At 46.6% G+C, this 21,980-nt stretch overlaps 1 protein-coding gene across 11 annotated transcripts in view; it reads left to right on the top strand.

The window, feature by feature from the left end:
- LOC135897954 (neprilysin-1-like) overlaps positions 1-21,980 on the top strand; it is a 752,274-nt gene that overhangs the window by 497,083 nt on the left and 233,211 nt on the right. For all 11 annotated transcript variants that reach the window (XR_010563211.1, XR_010563210.1, XR_010563209.1 and 8 more), the window contains one exon: positions 16,231-16,462. Coding sequence is in view for 8 of the 11 variants with exons in the window: in XM_065426667.1 (XP_065282739.1) it covers positions 16,231-16,462 (232 nt within the window). In the remaining 3 variants the exon portion in view is untranslated. The remainder of the gene's footprint in view (positions 1-16,230; positions 16,463-21,980) is intronic.

Genomic DNA, 21,980 nt, shown 5'->3' with positions numbered 1-21,980 from the left:
TGTTCTCCTTGGAACAAGCAGAAGTCCTATGGAAAATAGTTAAAGAATGGTGGACCAACAATTTGGTGTATATTGAACTTATTATCCAGGTGTCCGGCTTCCACATGGTTGACAGATATGAAGCTTTTTCCAGAGCAAGTAGTTTCTAAATATATTCGCGGAATGACTAATGAACGCGCACCATGGCTACGCTTTGCAGAAAGGCATGAAACAAAGTGGCCATGATGAATTAAATTTTGGGATTCTAGTTTTCATAAAATCAATTTCGAGTTATTTGCTGAAAGCCGGTACTCGTGCATAACATGTATGCGTCATTATGCTTGTTTTTACCCACGGTATATTATACTAAGCATTATGTCAGAACACGATAAGAATTCCGCAAATGGAAAGGAAGAAAGCGCTAATATTTACTAAACATAAACACAGTGTTTACAATACCCTGGCAAATGCGTAATCCGCAGACAGTCGCTAAATAAATCTGTCATTTAAGCAGTAGTGGGACATAGGAGCTTATTTTCTAGTAAGCAGATAGCTGCTCATGTTATGACCTCTACCATTGTCCGGACAAATGTACATAAACATCCCGCATACACAATAACTTGGCAGCAATCCAAAGCCAATTACAAAAGTAGCAAAATTGTGTTGTATTGTATTCTTTTAGCGCATGCTGAAATTACGTATTGGCTTCTTAGCTTACAAATTGCAGGTGATAGCGGCATGAAATATCGTGTATTTATATAAACACTTGTACGGAGTAACTATGCAGGGCGCACGATAGCATACTCCCGAATTCATGTTGAAACACTGAAACCCATACTGTTGAGTAATATCTCCAACTGTCTTTTCAAATCAGAAAACAAACAATGCATCCATCAAAGGGTTGTGCTTTGAACAAATGTCATGACGAAATGATATACAGTACTTCAAACGAGTAGGCAATAACATTCGCTTTTAATAGTGCACATGCCTCAATCTCTAAGCGCTGAGAACATGAAATATTGACACGTCATAGTAATATTCACGTACGAAAACAAGTTTAGATATCTTGCTTTATAGCTGGATGTCCAGAGTTGGATTGGTATGATCTTGTAAGATTACCGCTCACGCCAGTTTCCAAGGAATATAACACCCGATTATTTCAGCCTCCTTCCAGACTTCTTTATACTATCAAGCAAGAATATCTTTAAGACGCAACTCATTGAAGAAGGCGAACAAAACACAAAATTCCACAATCACAGTGCGACTTCATGCAAACGCGTTGTGGGTTCTAGCGCAAATGCAGCTAAATCACAAAGGTAACGAAGAAACCCAAAAACAACTGCAAGTAAACGGCCACATGCATAGCTGGAATCCACAGCAGCACTTGGCTGCAAACACATTGTGCGCCACCGCAAATTCCTGATGCACACCAGAGAGAATAATGCAAGCTGCAGATGCACGTGTTTTTTATGGCTCTTCGTGGGTCACAAGATAAACACAGAAGGCGCGGACAGCAGGAGAGCAACCCGCGCACATTCAACACACCGACACAAATGTAAATGTGGAGAACACCGGTGTAACGTGCGCCTAACGAGTGATGAACTCTCGTAGATTTGATGTTTTCCTATTGAAACTGTCACAAGGCGTCGGAAACATCGAACACTACGCAAGCGTACATCCGATACCCTGTCAACAATTTTGGAGGCTACAGTTGATGTTGACGAAAGCAGAAAGTTATTTAAAACGAAGTTACTGCGCACGTAGCACAGGCAGGAGAGCCAAACATCGTGGAGGGACTTCAATAAAACTGACCGAAGTTTGTTTGCTTGATTGGGTGTTTTTGTGTTTGCTCTGTTGAAACGTGACGTAGTTAGCGTGAACAATAGTGCCAGAAAATAGCTTGGGTTTTTCTGCAAACTCGCCGAATTCGTGGCGCTCCAGGCGAATATGCACCAATCATTTTCATGTCATGGAATGCGTTCCGTCCGTCTCTAGCTGCGGCAACTTCGGTGAACGTAAAAAAAAAATAATAATGCGTGTTATCAGCGTGCCTCTGGTTGTCCACTATGCAGCCGAACGTATGCTGGCTGTGGCATCGTCGAAGCAGCACCGGCTACTCGGAGAGTGCCTTTAGACTGCGTCGTACCATTCGAAAGGTAAGTAATCGTGTTTGCTAACTACACGCGTATGGTGCGTGCTTCTCGTGTGTGCACAGAGTGCGCGAACTTAGAAAATAGAACGCCCACAACAACAGTGATACCTTTGTTTACACTTGGTGTTACGTAAGTTTATTGCGTCACTGCGAAATTTGAAATCTTGAGAAGCGTTTTCTTCCAACGAGAAGTATTAGCTTCGCAAATATTCGTGTGCGCCTGTGCATGAGCTTCCGCTTTTCTGTTGAAGTTGCATAACAAGGACTCATCTGCCTCTTCACCGAATTTTTACTGCAATGAAATTTCCTTCCTGATAAATGCTTCGACGTTGTGCACAACCTCTGCTTACGCGGTTTTCGCTGTAGGAGCAGGTTTAGAGAAAAAATTGTAAGCAATCAAAGCTTGCTACTTTTACAGCCTACTATTTAAGACAAGATGTGTTGACATAACTTATTCGCAACTAATGACGCGAGAAACTCGCTTAATCTAAGTCATGAGAAAACGAAATGTTATGTGAACAAATATGTTTTGTAACATGCGGCTGCGTGTCTGTTAAAAATTTTACTCTGATGAAAGGTCCCTCTGTCGCAACCCTTCACTAGTACAAACATTGTTTTCGTGACTATTTTTAGATGCTCCTCACATGCGTTTACAATCTGACAGCCTTAATGTCCACTGTTATGAATTAACACCGAATTTATTTTGTAGTGGCGAAGCCGTGACCCACAAGAGCGTCCACATAACAGAGGAGCCAGCAGAAATGCAGGGAACCGTTGGATGGCTGCCGCAGGGAAATGTATAATCGGGATGGTTGGTTCAGGTGAGTATGAAGTGTAGGTGTTCCAAAAAGTAGGATCTCGGTAGCATTCTTGGATAAAATTACAAACATATTACTCAGCACAGCTTACTAAATAGGCTAAATATTTCTGCAACTAGCTATTTGTGTTCATAGCTGTTACGCACACATTAGCGTCTTCTATATTAAACTTGGCCCAACATGTCCTGATGCTGAGTATTTTTTCTTGCATCAATCGCTTGGTTGCAAATTAAATTTCATTTTTGCTTAGTACGCAGTGCATTTATCACTCTTTACATTGGATTTATTGTTTTGGAGCTGTTTCCTATGCTGCAGCTTTTATTTTCCAATTGTTTCTGTTTATGCTATACTCTTGTGGGGTTTCTGCGTATGTAAGAATTCAAAGTGTAGTGAGCCAAATATGTCGCATGTCTAAGCACATGGCATGCTGACCATTGTTTAACATTCATATCTACAATTACTTCTCCATTGTTCCCAGAATAACACCCACTGGCAAATACACAATTAATGAGCTTGAACATGAAATGATACAGGAAGGCCAGTATTCACTGTGTTGGAGTTACTACTGTACTGAGGTGTTTTCTAGTAAGCTAGATTTTTTCTTTCCTATCTTTTTTTATGTTCTTGGCGATCTGTCCTCTTTCATAGAAGTAGGCATTATAGCAGTTGCGAATGATAGTTCACTTCATTGATGCTCAGTTATTAGTGAACACTATTTTACACACAGTGCTAAATTGTCTGCTTCCTCTTGCTATGCCATTTTCTCGTCGTTGATATGTCGCTCATCAAATGAATTTGATGTCAACAGCGCTACACAGAATATTATGATTGAACCTAGTGTGATTTCAAGTCATAATCAATGAAAAAGCCCTAATTCTACAGCTGTGAAGAATTATTTTTAATACGTTGGCTCCCTTTCCATGTGTTCTATTTTATCCTCTGTATAAAATAATTATGTAAACAGAAATGTTTTTCAGGGGTGCAGCGAATGGGATAGGATTGCAGTGCAAGTAAAGAGGTGCGTATCTTTGACGCCTGAGTATGCGCGGGCAAATCAATTTGGAAAATGTCTTTAATCTTGCCTTTATTATCTTTTACGCCTGAAGGTGCGCAGGTACGTGAATATGAAGTATGTGTTCTGAAATAAAATAGTTGTGAGTGCAGCGAGTGTCGTGTATTCTTGTGTGTCTTCGCCGTGTCCGTGTCATTGCGCTGCTTCACCAGCAAGGTATGATGATCCTATGTATTTCGTCAGCACGTTGGGCAGTCTTCCATACATTCTGCTTGGTGCTGTTCAGGTCAGAACATGTCCAAATAGCAAGTCCAAATTATAATGCTATTAGTAAGACTTCCATTACTGGGCAGATGAATCGAAAGCGGTTTATCTAATTCTAAAATTATTTTTGACAAAAATAGCGGTATGTGGAACAACCATCATATGCCATCACAACCATCATAATTGTGCATATGCTTTCTACATATCAGTTAGTGTTTAACTACATGAAAAAGCCTATGTTGTGATTGCTAACGTCAAACTTATAGTTCATGTACATGCTTGTTTTTGTTGTTGTGTACTTACACATATGTTGTCTCTTAAGCACTGCAGTCCTGTGACAGGTGAAGTATTGCAGCAACGTTGGAGCTATCTTGCACCAACTGTTGCTGCAGTATTAAAAAAGATATCTATTGCCGTATTTGTGCATTTTCTGAGAAACAGCCATGTTCGCTAGGTGAAACTTATAGTGTCCTTATGAGTTTGCGGTCATTTCATGTAACTTCTCAGGACAAAATTTACACAAGGAGGGCAAGGAGACCATTCAACATTACAGGTGCTTTCCATTGACTATTTTGGTGGAAGCATAATACTGGATGTGTGCTTATATTGTGCGCACTCTCCTTCAAAGGGAAGGCGTAATTATTGATATAAAGGCGTAAAATCACGAGAAACGGTATTTGCATCAAAAGAAAAGTACATATGTGCAGACAAATTTCTATCCCTGGTCAACTAGACAGGACGCATTCTTTTCTTTCATTGATGATGCGGGCTGCCTCACACATGTTTTATTTAAGTGGTGCGCAACAATGATTTCTCTTGTCAATTTTTCACCATGGGTGAAAAAAGATGAATGATCGTAATCGAGCCAAAAGGCCTATCGCGGCAATGCACGGCGAAGTTGGACAATCGTACTGCTCTTTTGATTGAAATGTGGTGTTTCTTTGGCCCATATTTGGCACGTTTACTTATCGCCAGTCTGCCCTGTGTACAGTGCTCACGGAATGAAACGCGACAGCGACTATTTGGTAGAATCCAGCATATGTGCAGAGAACTCGAGAGTACCATGTCATGTCGCTATGAGTCTGGTCACTAAAGGTGACTCTGTCTTCGCTCTAAGTGTACACACCAAAGTTACGTCGATGTGACACGAACTGCAGCCGGTGGAAACGATAGTATGGGCGTTAGTTTGCCCTAAATTGACGCGTTTCATTCCGTGAGCACTGTACCTTTGACCACATGTGAAAGGAATACAGTGCACTGCCTCTCACGCACACTAGACAAGCATTGGTAGTATCTTTAACCAAGGAAACTTCACTTGCCTGCTCTGCTTTCTCAGTTGAAGTGTTGACTGTAGAGCATGAGCTGCCTACTTTATTTTTCGCTTTTATTGTGTATGCATAACAGACCACAAGCGAATTGAGAAAGGCACCCATACAGAGGATGCTTGCTTAGGTAACGATACCACCAAATTTGTCTTATGCCCGTCCGGGGTGGCGTAGTCTACGCCTTTGAACATCTATATATTTGGTCAGATGTACATAGGGTAGACTGCTAGCTGGTGCCTCAACATGCACCCAGGAGAGCACCATAATTAAGTCCAAGGGCAAGTATGCTCATCCTACTTGGCGATGTATTGACACGAGATGTTGCGTGTCTGGTTAAGATTGTTCATCTGTTCAATTATGGCAACCGATTCACACACAAAAAAAATATTGAGGAATAAGACATAAAAAAGCGCGACATGTGTCATTTCCCGCTAATTATGATGAGAAAGAGATATACTCTCTAGATGACATGTAGCAGCAATAACGCCATGCTTGTTATTCTATTTTGAATGCAAGTACTGTTTATCATGTTTTTGTACATTTGTATTGCGACTTGTGCCCTCTTCTGAAAGAAGGTTTGTGTAGTACAAGTGCAGATGCAGCGTAAATATTTTTGTATTCCTTCCAATAAAATAAACGTTGAATACGTAGCGTTTGTGCCCTGTGGTATAACTTTTGCCCTTGTAGCGAAGGTTACGTACGGCTGAATGGCATCCAAGGTCTTGTTTTCGACGTCGTAGTACAATGCCAGCATGTCGGCGAGAGTCTTGTTCTGGCGCTCCGTAAGACCACTCGTCAGAAGGTGCTAGACAGTTGCCCTCCTGCGGCTTCTCTGGCTATATTGCAGAATGCCTTGGTTGAGCACCGCTGTAGAGGCCGTTCTTCTGTCGCTGATGAGAACTTCAGCGACACCACGTCACAGCAGGATGTTTTCGACAAATTTTCCCACTTCAGCTGCGCTACCTTTCCGCAGAGTTTTCGTTTCAGCGAAGCGTGTGAGGTAGTCGGTTGCCACGACCATCCGCTCATTTCCGGATGATGACGACGGAAAGGGTACCAACAAGTCCATCCCGATCTGCTGAAGTGACCGGCAAGCAGGCTCGATCGGCTGTAGTAATCTCGCTGGCCTTGTCGGTGCCGTGTATCGGCATACGCTGAGGTAATGGGTGGCGTTGGAGGTGAGCCGCGGCCAGTAATACCTTTCCTGTATCCTCGACAGCGTCCGGGAGAATCCGAGGGGCTAAGCGGTGGGATCCTCGTGTAGGGCGTGCAGTACTTCTGGACGCAGCGCTATGGGAACAACAAGAAGGTAGTTGGCGCGGACTGGTGCGAAGTCCTTCTGCATGAGTAGGTTATTTTGAAGAGAGAACGAAGACAATCTTCGCTTAAATGCCCTATGGACAACGTCTGTGTTCCCTTCCAAATACTTCGCGAGACTTTTAGCTCCGGGTCTGCTTGCTGCTGTTCAGCGGCATCTACCACTCTTATTATTCCAAGGACGCCGTCGTCATCCTCCTCATCTTGCGGTGGCGGGTCAATGGAGGAGTGGGATAGGCCGTCGGCAACAGTGTTTTCGTCCGAGGTTTTAGGTTACAGTGTGTGGTATTGCACTCTGAGGCTCCACCGCGACAGGCGTCCTGAAGGCTTATTCAAATTCGCTAGCCAACAGAACGCTTGATGGTCGCTTTCCAATGAGAACGGCCTGGCATATTGGTAAATCCGCAATTTCGCTGTTGCCCAAATGACGGCAAGTCATTCCTTTTCAGTCGTAAAATATTTGCCTTCCGCTTTTGAAGGTGAGCGGCTAACGGAAGCTATCACCCGTTCAAATCTGATTTTTCTCTGGACTAGGAAAGCACTGACGCGTAGGCTACTGGCGTCAGCGGGGATTTCTATATCGGCGTCCTCGTCGAAGTCAGCAAGCACCGGTTGCGACTACATGTGTCGTTTGAATTTATGAAATGCGTCTGCCTGTGGCGTTTCCTAGTGGAACTCGACTTCACATTTGGTTAGATGTGTTAGCGGCTCAGCGATGCTTGAAAAATCCTTGACAAAGCGTCTGTAGTAGGCTCACATGCCACGGAATCTACGCGCTGCATTCTTGTCGATGGGCTGCGGGAACTTTCCGGTGGCAGCTGCCTTCTACGCGTAGGGGCGTACTGACTTGCTGATGACGTGGCCTAGGAACAGAAGGCCATCGTAAGCGAACCGGCACTCTTCCGGCTTTAGAGCGAGCCCTGATGACTTGATGGCCTCTAATACTTTCGCAAACCGCCTAAGGTGATCGTAGAAATTTCCGGCTAAGACAACGACGTCATCCAAGTAAACAAGACACGTCTGCCACTTCAGTCCTACTAACACCGTGTTCATGACGCTCTTAAACGTGGCAGGCGCTGAGCACATGCGAAATGGCACGACCTTGAACTCGTAGAGGACTTCTGCCATGATGAAAGTGGTCTTTTCGCGATCTCTCTCGTCGACGTCTATTTGCTAGTAGCGAGTCTTGAGGTTCTTCAACGAGAAGTATTTAGCGTTGCAGCGCTGATCCAATGCGTTGTCTATCCGTGGAAGGGGTTATACGTCCTTCTTCCTGATCTTGTTCAGTCGACGATAATCGACGCAGAAACGTATGGTTACGTCCTTTTTCTTCACCAGGACTACAGGAGATGCGCATGTGCTTTTCAACAGCTGGATGATGTCGTCGCGCAGCATTTCGTAGACTTGTTGCCTAATAGCTTCACTTTCACGCGTTCAAACTAGGTAAAAGCTCTGGCGGAGTGATCGAGCGCACTCTTCGGTTATTATGCGATGCTTTGCGACGGCTGTTTGTCGACTCCTCGATGACGTCGAAAAGCAGTCCTTGTGTTGTTGGAGAAGAATTCTGATCTGATACTGCTAACTCGTGCGGAGACTTGGATTTATGTCAAAGTCTGGTTAGGGAAATATGGCTGTCGGGTTAGATGCGGCGGAATCCGAGAGGACAAAGGCATTGCTGGTTTCCAGAATTTCCTCGATGTACGCGATTGTTGTGCCCTTGCTGATGTGCATGAACTCTTGGTTTAAGTTCGCCGATATGACTTCGCCGAGACTTCGCCGATATGGCGTTGTGTCATCGTTATGTCGTCGACGTAGTCTCTTCGGCGTCTTCATAGGCGGCAGAGGATCTTCGTCAGTTCGACGAGCAGCAACCACTCGTCCATCGGTTGCTGCTTTTAGTTTTCCGGATATGGGCTCGCAGATTAGCCCTGGGCTGAGCCAGTGTATGGTCGGCGCTGCTGCGACAGGTAGCGAACCTGATGATGGTGAACGCGATGGTCGTCAAGGGCTCCACTGAGTGGCGGCAGGGTAGTCGGTGATATCACGAGGTCGTTCGCGAGGTTGTGGTCGTGGCTTGTTAACGGCACCCCCTCGCAGTCTCATCTCGCGATATGGGCATCGGTGGTATATTTGACCCCCTTCACCGCAGTGGTAACAGAGCGGGCCGTAGTGAGGGGCGCGCCAGACATCTGTCTTCCTTGGATTGCTTCTCTCGACAATGGGTGGGCGAGCTGGCGGCGGAACTCCGTCGTTACAGCGCTCTGGAGCAGTGGCGGAGTGTCACTTTGACGGCGGGCGATGGTGGTGTAGGTCATCGCTTCAGGCTAGGCCTGTGACCATTTCGGCTGGCCTTCGTGAAGCTCCAGTGACCGCTGGAATTCGCATCTCACGACGTCCGCGATCGACGCAACCTGAGGTTGGAATCTTGGGAACATGGTCTGAAGTTCCTCTCACACGACCGTTCTAATGGTCTCGCGTAGGTCGTCGGTGGCCAATGATTGAACTGCGGCGTAGTTTGCTGGGCTTGCGCAGCAGCTGAGTTGCTGGTTCCGCATTTCAAGAGTTTTCTCGACGGTTGTGGCCTCGTGAAGAATCTCTTCGACGATGTTCGGTGGATTTTGTATCATTCCGGCGAAAAGTTCTTGCTTGACGCCACGCATGAGTAGGCGAAGCTTCTTCTCCTCAGACATTTCTGAGTCGGCGTGGCGGAACAGACGCGTCATATCCTCGGTGAAAATCACCATGTTTTCGATAGGTAGTTGTACTCGGGCTTCTAGCATAGCTTCTGCCCTTTTTCTTACCCACGATGCTCGTAAAGGTCCGCAGGAAGGCGCTACGGAATAGGTCCCACGTTGTCAGGGTCGACTGCCGGTTCTCAAATCATGTCCTGGCGGTGTCTTCTAAGGAGAAGTATACATGCCGTAGCTTGTCGTCGGAGTCCCAGTTGCTTAAACGCGTGATTCTTTCATATGTCTCGAGGTAGGTTTCTGTATCTTCAGACGATGGTCCATGAAAGGTTGGTGGGTTCTGAGGTTGTTGCAGCAGAATGGGGGACGCTGCGGCAGCCATTGGGGTTTCTGACTTGGATTTGATCCCTTTGAGAGCTCCGTATTCCGGTCGCAATCCTTGCTGCCTAAGGCTAGCTCGCTGGTCATTGGCGGCGATGGTGCTGTCTTCGGGTTTCGGGCATGGATCGTGGCTTTGCGGGGGCGTTTGGTACATGAACGCAATAGCACCTCCACCAGATGTCACGTAGCAGTGACAGTGAAGAATGCAGCAAAACTGTGATTAACGAAACTAGCGTTTTATTGGGAGAACTTGGGCCCTCAAAAGCAGGCTGCACTCAAAGAACAAAGGTAGCAGCGAACACACTCGGCGATCGTCGAAAATCTGATCAGCGGGTCAAGCGCGTCGGCTTTTATATATCAGTCGTCGAATGTTTCAGAATATTCACTGGGACCCGCGTGTCTCCCACAAAGTTCTGCGCCGTTCGTGTCACCCATACATGCAATCAGGTTACACTAGGTTTGGTGACAGACAGCGGATGGAACCATCGATAACATTCCAGAAACTTCAGATACATGCCTGGCGCGTCCTGCGCTGTGCGATAACATTTGTTAGGCTGTAAAACGTGGTCGCGCGCTAAAGGTGAACAAGTACACGTGCCAGTATGTAAAGTGGATAATTTATAATTCCGGTTTTAAACATCTGCATTGCTAGAGATCCGATCATCACCACTTCCTGCGTTCTCATCTGCCTCTGCTCATTTTAAATAAACCGAGTGAGCGATGTCGTTTCAGTGAGTGATCCGACTGGCTCTGCGCGACACGTCATCAGGATTGCTTTAAACAAGCAGTCCCATTAGGCTTATATTTGCTCGTTTCTAAAAATAAATGCACAAACGCTAGACATGTAAATGTTTTTTTAAACCAATGGCACACTTCCTCCTTTGAATGTAAATCACCTGCTAAAGCTGCAGTTGTCTGTACATGTGCATTTGTGCATGCAAGCGAGAGAAGGAGGGGAATAACGAATTTTATAGAAAACTTGACTCTGTTGTAGAAGTGTGAAACAACTGCGACTAGGATTGACAATAATGCATTGGTGATTGCAGCTGATGGGATTCAGAGATGTTTTCACGTAAAAATAGGCTCAGCAGAAACATGAATGGTACGAGAACTGTGCTGTGCTCATCTTGCACTACAGACGTGTGTAGCTGCAGTGACCGCACGCTCCGGGAAACTCGAGTTCCTCCATGCAAACTTTTTGAGGCCGTCCTTACCACAGGAATGAGATAAACTGTGCGAGAGAGAGATACGGGAAGAGAAATTTCAGATCGACCGAATCGCATGGTGTCTAAGGAGGCAGGACATGGCCATGGCCGCAAGGTACAAAACTGCAGGGTGAATGCTTTGGCCTGAGAGGAGGGGAAATGTTTTTGCAGCTGCTTCATTTCAATACAGTGCCACAAATGTTTGTTAGAAAGCACTCCACTCGATATACTCTCTATGTCAAGGCAACAGTCTTAGGTACAACAGTCACTTCAGGGACTCTTTATGTTTGACAAACTTTCGCTGAATAGACCTATGTAGGGTCGGCTCAACTTTTAAAAGCCTGGCCAAACAGAGCTAGCTTTTCAATGCGTAAGTCTCTAAAGAAAGAAGAATGTAGCTTTTAAAAAGTGAGAAAATGTACAAAATGCATAGATGACAGGTGCCAGTAAGTCTGATTTTGAAGCATCGGGAAGATGTCATTGTTGTGCGGAGAGATCTTGAGTTTAGTCAACATTGTTTAATCTATTGCATCTGCTCATTTGGCCATGCGCGTAACATTTGAATCAGGCGCTAGCCATACATTTTCAAAGAGGGAGACATTAAAGAGCTTTTTAAAGATGATCTGTTAGGGTGTGCACATGTGTGTGAACTTGTACTCAAGTAATTCATGAACGGGAGAAATTAGCACGCACTTCACTGTTACACCTAGAAAATTAGCTAGCTAACGCAAGGCGTGGTGGTCGCTTGCGACTTTGAATGGTTTACCATGTAGGTAAAGGCGAAATATTGCTGTAGCCTATATAACACCAAGGCATTCATCTTTGGTTGTAGAACAATTGGCTTTCGATTGTGACAGTGACCAGCTAGCTTAGGCTATCACCCGTTCAAGTACATTTTTCTTCTAAGGTAGGACGGCGGCGATGTATAGGCTACTGGCGGCAGTGTGAATTTCCGTATCCGCATCTTTGTCCAAGTGCGCAAGTGCCGGTGGCCACTGCATGAGTCATTTGAGGTCTTGAAACACGTCGGCCTGCGGTATTGCCCACTCGAATAGGTATCACATTAAGTTAAATGTGTTTGCGGCGCAGCGATGCCTTGAAAGTCCTTAAGCAAGCACCTGTAGTGGGCGCGCATGCCAAGGAATCTAGGGACTGCATTTTTGCCGACGTGCTCCTGGAACTTCACGTTGGCAATTGTCTTCGGCGTGTCGGGGTGTACTGCAGACTTGATGATGACGTGTCCCAAGAACAGCAGCTCTTCTTACGTAAATTGGCACTTTTACGCTGTCAAAGTGAGTCGGGAAAACTTGATTGTCTTTAGTACTGTTTCAAGTCGCCTCAAGTGCTCCTCGAAACTTGCACAAAAAACGACGACGTCTTCCAAGCGAACGAAGCAGGCTTGCCGCTTCAACCCTGCCAAGACAGTGTTCATCCTGCGCTGGAACGTTGCAGGCGCTGATTACAGTCCGAATGGCATAATCTTGAACTAACAGATACCGTCTGTCGTGAAGAAGGCAGTCTTTTCGCGATCTCATTCGTCGACTTCTATTTCGCAGTAGCCAGTGTTTAGATCAATCGACGAGAACTATTTGACGTTGCAGAGCCGATCCAATGCGTCGTCTATCCGTGGAAGGGGGTGTACGTCTTTCTTAGTAATCTTGTTCAATCGACAATATACGACACAGAAACGAAGGTTTCCGTCCTCTTTCTTTACCGAGGCTACAGGAGATGCCTGCGGGCTTTTCTATGGCTGGATGATGTCGTTGCGCAGGATAACGTCGACATGTTTCCTTATAGCTTCACGCTCTCGCATCGAAACTCGGTATTGGCTTTGAATGAGGGGTAGAGCACACTCTTCGGTTATTATGCGATGCTCTGCAACTGGTGTTTGTCGAATCCTCGATGACCTCGAAAATCAGTTTTTATGTCGTCGGAGAAGACCTTTGAGTGGTTCCTGCTCATTGATGAGGAGACTTAGACTAATGTCGAAGTCTGATTCGGAAACTATTGTCGTGGAGGTAGATTCCGCAGAAACCGGGTGGTCAAACGCATTGCTGGTTTCCAGAATTTTCTTGATGTATATGATCGTCGTGCCCTTGTTGAGGTACTTGATTTCCTTGTTGAAGTGGGTCAACAACACTTTCATTTTTTCTACTTGCAGTCGAGCGATCCCTCTTTCGAAGCGAATTTCACTGTCCAGGAATAGACATTCGTCAGCCTCGATGACCCTTGCTACGTCTGCAGGTGTTTCGGGGCCGACAGAAATGACAATGCTGGAGCCAGTCGGAATGTGGCTTGATTTTTGAGCACTCAAGGCATGGTGGCTTCGAGACCTCGCCGGTGGTATTGGTTGATCTTCCAACAGAGTTATTGACTTCGACATCAGGTAGATGACTTCGCCGTGCTTGTTCAGGAAGTCCATGCTGAGAATTACCTCTCGTGAACACTTTTGGAAGATAACAAAGGGGGCAGGGCAGGTGCATTAATTAAAGGTAATCCTGGCCGCGCAGAATCCGGTCGGTGTTATCGGGTGTCCTTCAGCTGTCCGGATTTGAGGGCCTTCACATACTGTCCTAACATTCTTCGACTGGGCGGCAAGGGGTCCACTCATCACGGAGTATGCGGCACCTGTGTCCATTAAGGCGATGACTGCATGACCCTCGATATGCACATCGGGGTCGGTGGTTGTATGTCTTGCGTTACAGTTAGGTTTTGGCGTCGGTTGAAGGCTGCGTCGTGTTGACATGTGGCTGGAACGTCGCGTCGCCAGGTCCTCTTTTGTCGGCGTACTCTTTGCTTCTAGACTTCGTCGGGATAGCGGCGCCTTGTTGATATATCGTCAAAATACACTTTTCGGTGTCTTGGTCGGCAGCGGAGGATGTTCGTCCGTTTCACGAACAGCTTCCTTACCTCCTTCGGTTGTTGTTTTCGTTTTCCAGGTATGGGCTCACGTACCGGCTCCGGGCTGAGGAAATAACACCCGTCGCCGCAGCGCCGGGTGTTATTTTGGCGACGGTGAACGCGAAGGACGTCGTGGTCTGCACTGTGTTGCGGCGATGTACTCGGCGACATCACGAGGTCGTTCGCCAATTAAGCTGTGGTCATGGCGCGTTAACGCGAAACCCTCGAGGTCCGGTATGGGTATTGCCAGTAGACGTGACCTGCGGCTCCGCAGTGGTAGCAGAGCGGACGGTGGTCAGGAGCACGCCATACGTCTTTCTTCTTGGCATAGTTTTGTAGGACGATAGGTGGACGAGCTGACGGCGGCGGCGGACGACGAAACTGCGTCATTACAGCACCCTGGCGCAGACGTGGGGGGTTAATCAAACGGCGGGCGTCCGTGACGTAGGTAATCACTTCAGGCGGGTCCTGTGGCGATTCCGGCTGCGCTTCGAGAAGTTCCAGTGTCCAGTAGATTTCTTTTGTCATGACGTCAGCGATCGAAGAAATTGAGGCTGGGGTCTAAGGAACATCCTCTGAAGTTCCTCTCGCACGACCGCTCTGGTGGTCTCGCGTAGGTCGTCGGTGTCCAATGAATGAACTTCGGCATAGTTTTCTTGGATTGTGCGGTGGTTGGATTGGCGGTTCCACATTTCTAGAGCTTTCTCGATGCCGGCGGATTCGCGTGGAAACTCTTCGGCAGTCTTCGGTGGGTTTCGTAACCTTCCGGGGAAAAGTTATTTATTCACACCATGCATGAGTAGGCGAACCTTCACCTGCAACATTTCTGGGTCGCCGTGACGCAATAGGCGGCTCGTTTATCTAGTATAGATGGCAACGTTCTTCTTTGTCACCTGGGCTCCGGCTTCCAATCGAACTTCGCCACATTTGTTTCCTGACAACACCTGTGAAAGGCCTCAGAAAGTTGCTGCGGAAGACGTCCCACGTTGTAAGGGTGGACTCCCGATCCTCGAACCATGTCTTTGCAGCATCTTCCAAGGAGGAGTATAGATGGCGTAGCGCATCCTCGGAGGTCCAGTTGTTGAAGGCTGAAATCCTGTCTAAAGTCTCGAGCCAGGTTTCTGGATCGTCCACCTAAGCGCCACGGAAGGTAGGTGGTTTCTTGGGTTGTTGAAGCATGATCGGGACGCTGAAGCTGCTATTGTTGTTGACTTGGCGACGATCTTTCTGATCGGCTCGTGTAGAAGACCGGGCTCCGTAGGCACGTTTTGTAGTCTACTGCATACTCGATGCTTTGCGGCAAAGCTGGTGCTGTCTTCCAGGTTCGGGCTTGGATCACGACTTTGTGGGAGCATTTGGTACATGAGCATTCGGTACCGCCATCAGATGTCACGTGGTAGTGACGGTAAAGGAGGCATCGAAACTGTGAAGGACGAAACTAGCGTTTTAGTGGGTGAACGTTTGCCCTGAAAAGCAACACACTCAAAGAACAATGATAGCAACTAGTCCAGTTGGCGATTGTCGAAAATATATCAGCGGGTAAAGCGCGTCCGCTTTTGTACACCAGTCATCGAAGGTTCCAGAATAATCGCTAGTGCACGCGTGTGTTCCAGAAAGCTCTACACCGATTCGTGTTGCGCATACATGAAATGAGATTACACAAGGTTCGGTGATAACAGACAGCGGATAGAACCATCGATAACATTCGAGAAACTTCCGATACACGCAGGTGTGTCTTGCGCTGTGCGATAACTTTTGTTAGGCGGTGAAAAGCTGTTTCCCGAAAAAGATAAAGCGCACGTGTAAATATAGCTTGCAGAGAACGCAAGTTCGAGGAATTCACTTAGCTTCTTACTCAACGTGTACAACCCCGTATCGCTGCGCAATTTCCAACATAATGCCTACCACACCTTCATGAAAAGCTATAGTGAGATGTCAGAGCAAAGAGAAGGTGAATATTCGTCTGGTTCTCCCCTTCGTATATCTGCTGCGCCTAACACTATGCGAGAATTGGTGTTTGGAAAGGAGCGCGCGTAATTATTTGCCTGCACAATTTAGAGCGCTTTGCTTCACTGCATGGGAACTTGCGCATCATTGAACAACGTGAAAATGTGCTCAATTGTAACCTGCATGCGAAATAATTGGCTGCCTTCAGTACAAACCTGCTGTTTCTGATTTTTTATGTGCAGATACGTGGTGGTAAACTACATCGCATGGCGCGTCGTACAGCTTTTGGGGCCACTGTCCATTGATCGGCTGAGGCACGCTAAATTTCGCTTCGACCGGTATCGCTACTCGCTCTTCCAGATACAGCAGCTCTCACGGCAGTGCTTTGACCTCACCTTCAGGTACATGCGCTTTGCCGTGGGGCGCATCCTCTACGACCGCGACACGCAGCGCCCCTTGGAACGACATGCCAAGGCAAGCTTCCTTTGCAGTTTTGCGTAGGATAATAGTTTCCTCACAATTTCGTCTATTGCTTCTTCATCAAAACATTGCCCGCTAATATCCGTGAGTAGGTATTAGAAAATACAAGTGGTTGAAGGTGAGTGACCAGATGAAAACACAGGGTGCACAAAAATAGACAATGGGACGAAGGTCAACTGTCAGTCCGCTTCGTCCCTCAATATTCTCTTCCTGTGAGCGCTGTGTTTCAGCAGGTTGATAGTCTTCAACCACGTACAAAATGGCCCAGTGTTTGACCTTGTCGAAACAAAGAGTCATGCTCACTCAACAAGTTGAAAGTTCAGTGGCATTCTTGGACTCCCAGGACATTCTGTGTAAAAATGCAGAGCCACTTGGTCATCATGAGCGCATGTATTATGTGACGTAATATGTTGAAGTAGTCTTGAGAACACGAAATGCATCCGTGCCGCTCTTGATGTTACATATCGCCTGTATCTGTAATAATTCGAGCACTAGCCACGTTTCTTCTATGGCAATAAATAATGCGTTGCAGAGCAGCTGATAAATATTTGTTTATTGAGTATTACAATATATATTTTTACGTGTTGATTAAGGGATGAATTTATTTATTTTTTACCGTATTTCGGCTACTTGTCTTAGTAATTATCCAAAGTAGAGAACGACGCTGGTTCGCGTGGCCTCACGCTCGTCACAGACCCTGCCATTCGAACCAGGCATGACGCTAAACAGGCAGACAAACCCAGACCTAATCTTTAGCAAGAATATTGAACAGGCGACCTGGCACAACACACCGGAAGATTTGGGTAGTGACCACCGCATATCGGAGTTGCATGTCAGAGAACGGCCGCATAGACCCAAGGAACGACAGATCAACTTAGTAGACTGGGAACTATTTCGTAGAGCGCAAGAGACGACAAAGCAACGATCAATCACAGACATAGAACAATGGACTAAGGAGCTTAGTGATGACGTCAGAGCTGCCACAAAAATAGCACCACCTGAATCTAACTTAGAGAAATACGGCAGCAGACTTCTCCACATGTTGGAAGCTAAGCAGTCGCTTCAGAATAGACTTAGCGGTCAGAAGCATTACAGAAAGTTAAGGAAGGGCACAGCGCTCCTCAAAAGAAAAGGACATGCTAAGCAATTTACCAAACAACAATGGGACGAGATATGTAATTCCATGGACAGACGATTAGGCACCGGCAAAACGTGGCACATGCTCAGGTTCCTGCTTGACCATGAGAATAACAAGAAAAACCACATGCAAGCCATTATTAAGTTAATACACGCATATGAGCGCGCAGAAGATGAATTTCTCATGCATTACAGCAGACATACTTAACACAGGCACTCCCTTGCAACTATCCTAGCTACAACGGGAATAAAAACACGAAATTAGACGAGGAACTCACGGAGGCAGAAATCCGCGCATCCCTACAAAAGTTAAACACCAAATCGGCCCCAGGCCCGGACGGTATAACCAACAAGACTCTCAGAAACCTCGATGACGAATCGATAGCCAAACTAACACAGTACATAAACGAGTGTTAGGTAAAGGGAGGAATGCCAGCTCAATGGAAGAAAGCGACAATAACGCTCATTCCAAAACCGGGTAAGAAGCTTGAGATCGACAACCTCCGACCAATCTCCCTAACATTCTGCGTCGGAAAATTAATGGAACATGTAATTTTAAACTGAGTAGATAACTTCTTAGAGGATAATAACATATACCCAGATACAATGATAGAATTTCGCCAGAACCTTTCGACACACGGTGCGGTGCTCCAACTTAAGCATCAGATAATCGATTACAAAACGCGCTCTACAAGAGCCATCTTGGGCCCTGATTTTAAAAAGGCTTTCGATAATGCCAACTACGCAACCATATTGGAAAACATTGAACGAATAGTACTAGGGCAACGGACGTATAACTACATCAAGAGCTTCCTATAAGTTAGGAAAACAGTCATCTCCGTCGGAGGGCTCACGTCGCCTGAGATCGACATAGGGGGAAGGGGGGGGGGGGGCGGCATGCCACAAGGCGCTGTTATCTCGCCGATGCTGTTTATTCTCGTCTTGATGGGACTCCCCGAACAATGAAATCGCATAGAGTCCCTGAATCACGCACTCTACGCGGATGATATTACTATCTCCAGACTGCAATTAACAAAGCAGAGGTACACCTCATAGGGACAGGCCTCACATATTCTTCAGAGAAATCTGAACTTCTCCTCTACCACCCCACACTTAGTGGCAGGCCTCCCAAAGGATACCAAAAAAACAAGGCTTATGAGGAAATCAAGCTACACACGAAGAATAGGCGCAATATCCCAATAGTCAACCAGCTCGAGGTGCTGGGTCTAGTAATCGAGAACAAAGGCGCAAATGGCGAAACCATAATGAAGCTAGACACAAATGTAACAAACACTTTGAGATTAATCAAACGAATTGCTAACAAGCACGAGGGTATGAAGGAAGAAAGTAACGTACGGCTGATACAATCCTTCGTAATCAGTCAGATCACATACATAGCAGCCTTCCACAATTGCTTTGCAGCTGAAAAGACTAAAATTAACAACCTGATAAAAAAGGCATACAAACTAGCACTAGAACTTGAGACTGACTCCAACCAAATAACTGAATTTTATTAGCCCGACGTTTCGGAGCCCATTCGACTCCTTCTTCAGGGGGTTGTTCTTCGGGGGGTGGCGGTGTGCCTCTTTTAAAGCGTCTTTTTTGAAGAAAGGAGGGGGGGGAACACGGGAGGTGGGGAGACACTCCACAGACGGAAAGGTGGGGGGGAACAAAAGGAAAGGGGGGTTTGTGTTGTTGACCGCTTCCAAGGAGCTGCGATGACCGGTGCTGGGTGGAGTGCTCACGAGGGTGCCCTTGATGGGCCGCGGGGGGGGGGGGGGGGGGGAGGTTACAGGGTCGCGCCGACGTTCTGTGTTGGTGAAACGAGCGGGAGTCTATCTGGCTGTGCGTCCTTTTCTTCTTTTCGTCATGTCGCCAAGGCCATGGACATAGACCGAGGGTAGGTTGCCCTTCACACGGTTTATGTTATTCTCCGTATTCTGAATGTGCCATGACTCCAGTAGTAGTCTCTTTCGCCAGTTCGTTTCTGTTTGAAGGATTTCAGTTTCCTTGAAAGCAATTTTGTGGTCGGCGACTTCAGAGTGTTCCGCGACGGCGCTGCGAATACGGTTGAATGTCCTGACGTCGTTCTCGTGTTGTCTGATCCTTTCTTTTAGATTTTTGGTTTCCCCGATGTACGACGCCGGACAGTCAGCACAACTGATTTTGTAGACGACGCCTTGAGCTTTTTCTTTTGGTGGACGATCTTTTGGTTTAGGGAGGAGGATATTGAAAGTGTTTATTGGTTTGTGCGCCACTTTGAGGCCTTCTTTTTTTAATATTCGGCTGAGCGCTTCGCTGGTACCTCTGATGTACGGGATGGACACTCGCTTCTGGGGTTGGGGAGAAGTAAACGGCTGAAGGTCCCGCATTTTGTTTCTTCTTTTTTGTTGTCTGGTTGTCTTTCGAATGAAGTCATCTGTGTAGCCATTCCTCTTAAGTTCGTTGAGAACCGTTCTCTTTTCTTTCTTTAGATCCGATTCCGATGAGGAATGAGTTTCGGCTCGTTTGAATAAAGAATTTACAACAGACGCCTTGTGGTTTGCCGGATGGTCGGATTGGAAATGAAGATAGCGGCCTGTGTGGGTTGGTTTTCGGTAGACTGAAAATTTTAGAATGCCGTCTTTTCGTGTAACTTGTACATCTAAGAATGGGAGTGATCCGTTCTGTTCGCGCTCATATGTGAACTGTATATCCGGGTCTATGGAGTTTAAGTGTTTCTGCAAGTTTTCGACTTGGCTCGTCTTCACGATGCAAAAACAATCATCCACGTACCTGAGGAAGACTTTTGGTTTCGGGAAAAAAAGTATTTAAAGCTCTCTCCTCGATGCTCTCCATAGTCAAGTTAGCCATGGCAACGGAAATTGAGGCCCCCATAGGAGTTCCTTTGACCTGTTTGTAGTAGCTGCCTCGGAAGGTGAAATAGGTATTGGACAGGCACAGTTCGAGAAGGCGGCAGATCTCGTCTACACTCAAAGGGGTTCTCTTACTGAGCGTATCGTCACGTTCCAGTGCATCTCTAGTTGCGGAAACAGCCAACTTAATGGGTACTCTTGTGAACAGAGAGATTACATCAAAAGAGAATCTCTCTTTGATGTAATCTCTTGATGATACCACCTCTTTGATCTCTTTGATGATACCACCGATGTTCTCGTTACCCGGACTTCGTACTTCATATGACTTGTGGACGACCGATTTGCTTCCAAGCGACAATTTCTCGCACGAGACCAGACGCAACGATTCCCCGGCATCTGTGCAGAGTTTGACGCCACCGACCAACCGTCTCCGCCGTCGCCGTCGGTCCCCTCGGCGTCGTTCTTCCTCACCGGCGCCGCAAAAATAGCATCCCCGACCGATGGAGGTGACGTCGCCGGGCGGTCCTTGAGAGAAATGCATCTCCCTGTTAGGATGGTCAGAAACAAAGCGAATACCGACCATGGCACCCGTTTATACTGCGGCAACTGTGTCTGGGACAAGTCGCACTTTCAAAAACTGTCTAGGCCACAAAGTTGTTTTCTTAGAACGCCACTGTTATCTTTCGTGGAATAGGCGGCGAGGAGTGCCTTCATCCCCTTGGTGTTTGTGCTGTGAGTATTTTGTTTGCCAGGAAAGTGTTTGTGCCGGAATTCCTTGCTTTTTCTCGTTGTTCGCACGATGTAATTCTTGGTATCGACAACGCGGCGCTTGCGTGGACTGTCCTAGTGGCGAAGTATCGTTGAACACGTTTTGGATACCAGCACTATCCGAACAAAGCTCGCGTAACAGAGACAGGGACACAGTCAGTCTTCTCGATAGAGTGATTGTACGATCATGGTGCCTGACGCTCGCTAGTGTTTCTCAAACTAGTGTTGACGCTGTTTGTGTTGACAGAGCAGTTAGGCCTCTCAGCATAAACTCCGCTAGATATATATATATATATATATATATATATATATATATATACTGATGCACTGCTCTGTGGTGTGCATGGCGTAAGCAGTCGCCACATTGTGGGCGTTGAAACGTTCCGCCACGCCGGTTGTCCTTGCGCGCGTTGTGAAAATCGCTCTCTTTGATAAAGCTTCAGGTAGCTCAATAGCGGCATTAACAGCGCATGTCGCTACAGCTTGCGGCCATTGCAATAACCGAAATTTTGAATAACCAATCCTCTGCATGATCAGCAAGGCTCTCTGTTCTTCGGAGTGGCAAGCAATCGTACAGTTCATTTCGAGTTAAGTTGCTGCATCCTACTTCACACATGGAGATGCACCACTTCATTTACCATCGTCCCACGCTCGCCACAGGATACCGGCTCAGCACACGCCATCCGCCAGTGGCCCTACCAAATGTCATCCTCCAATCGCAAAGTGATTACAGAACAAGTCAAGGAGATCAT

Source organism: Dermacentor albipictus, chromosome 2 (assembly GCF_038994185.2).
Source record: "Dermacentor albipictus isolate Rhodes 1998 colony chromosome 2, USDA_Dalb.pri_finalv2, whole genome shotgun sequence".
Classification (NCBI taxonomy): domain Eukaryota; kingdom Metazoa; phylum Arthropoda; class Arachnida; order Ixodida; family Ixodidae; genus Dermacentor; species Dermacentor albipictus.
The sequence above is the reverse complement of the archived record's forward strand: the minus strand, read 5'-3'. Positions and strand labels throughout refer to the sequence as shown.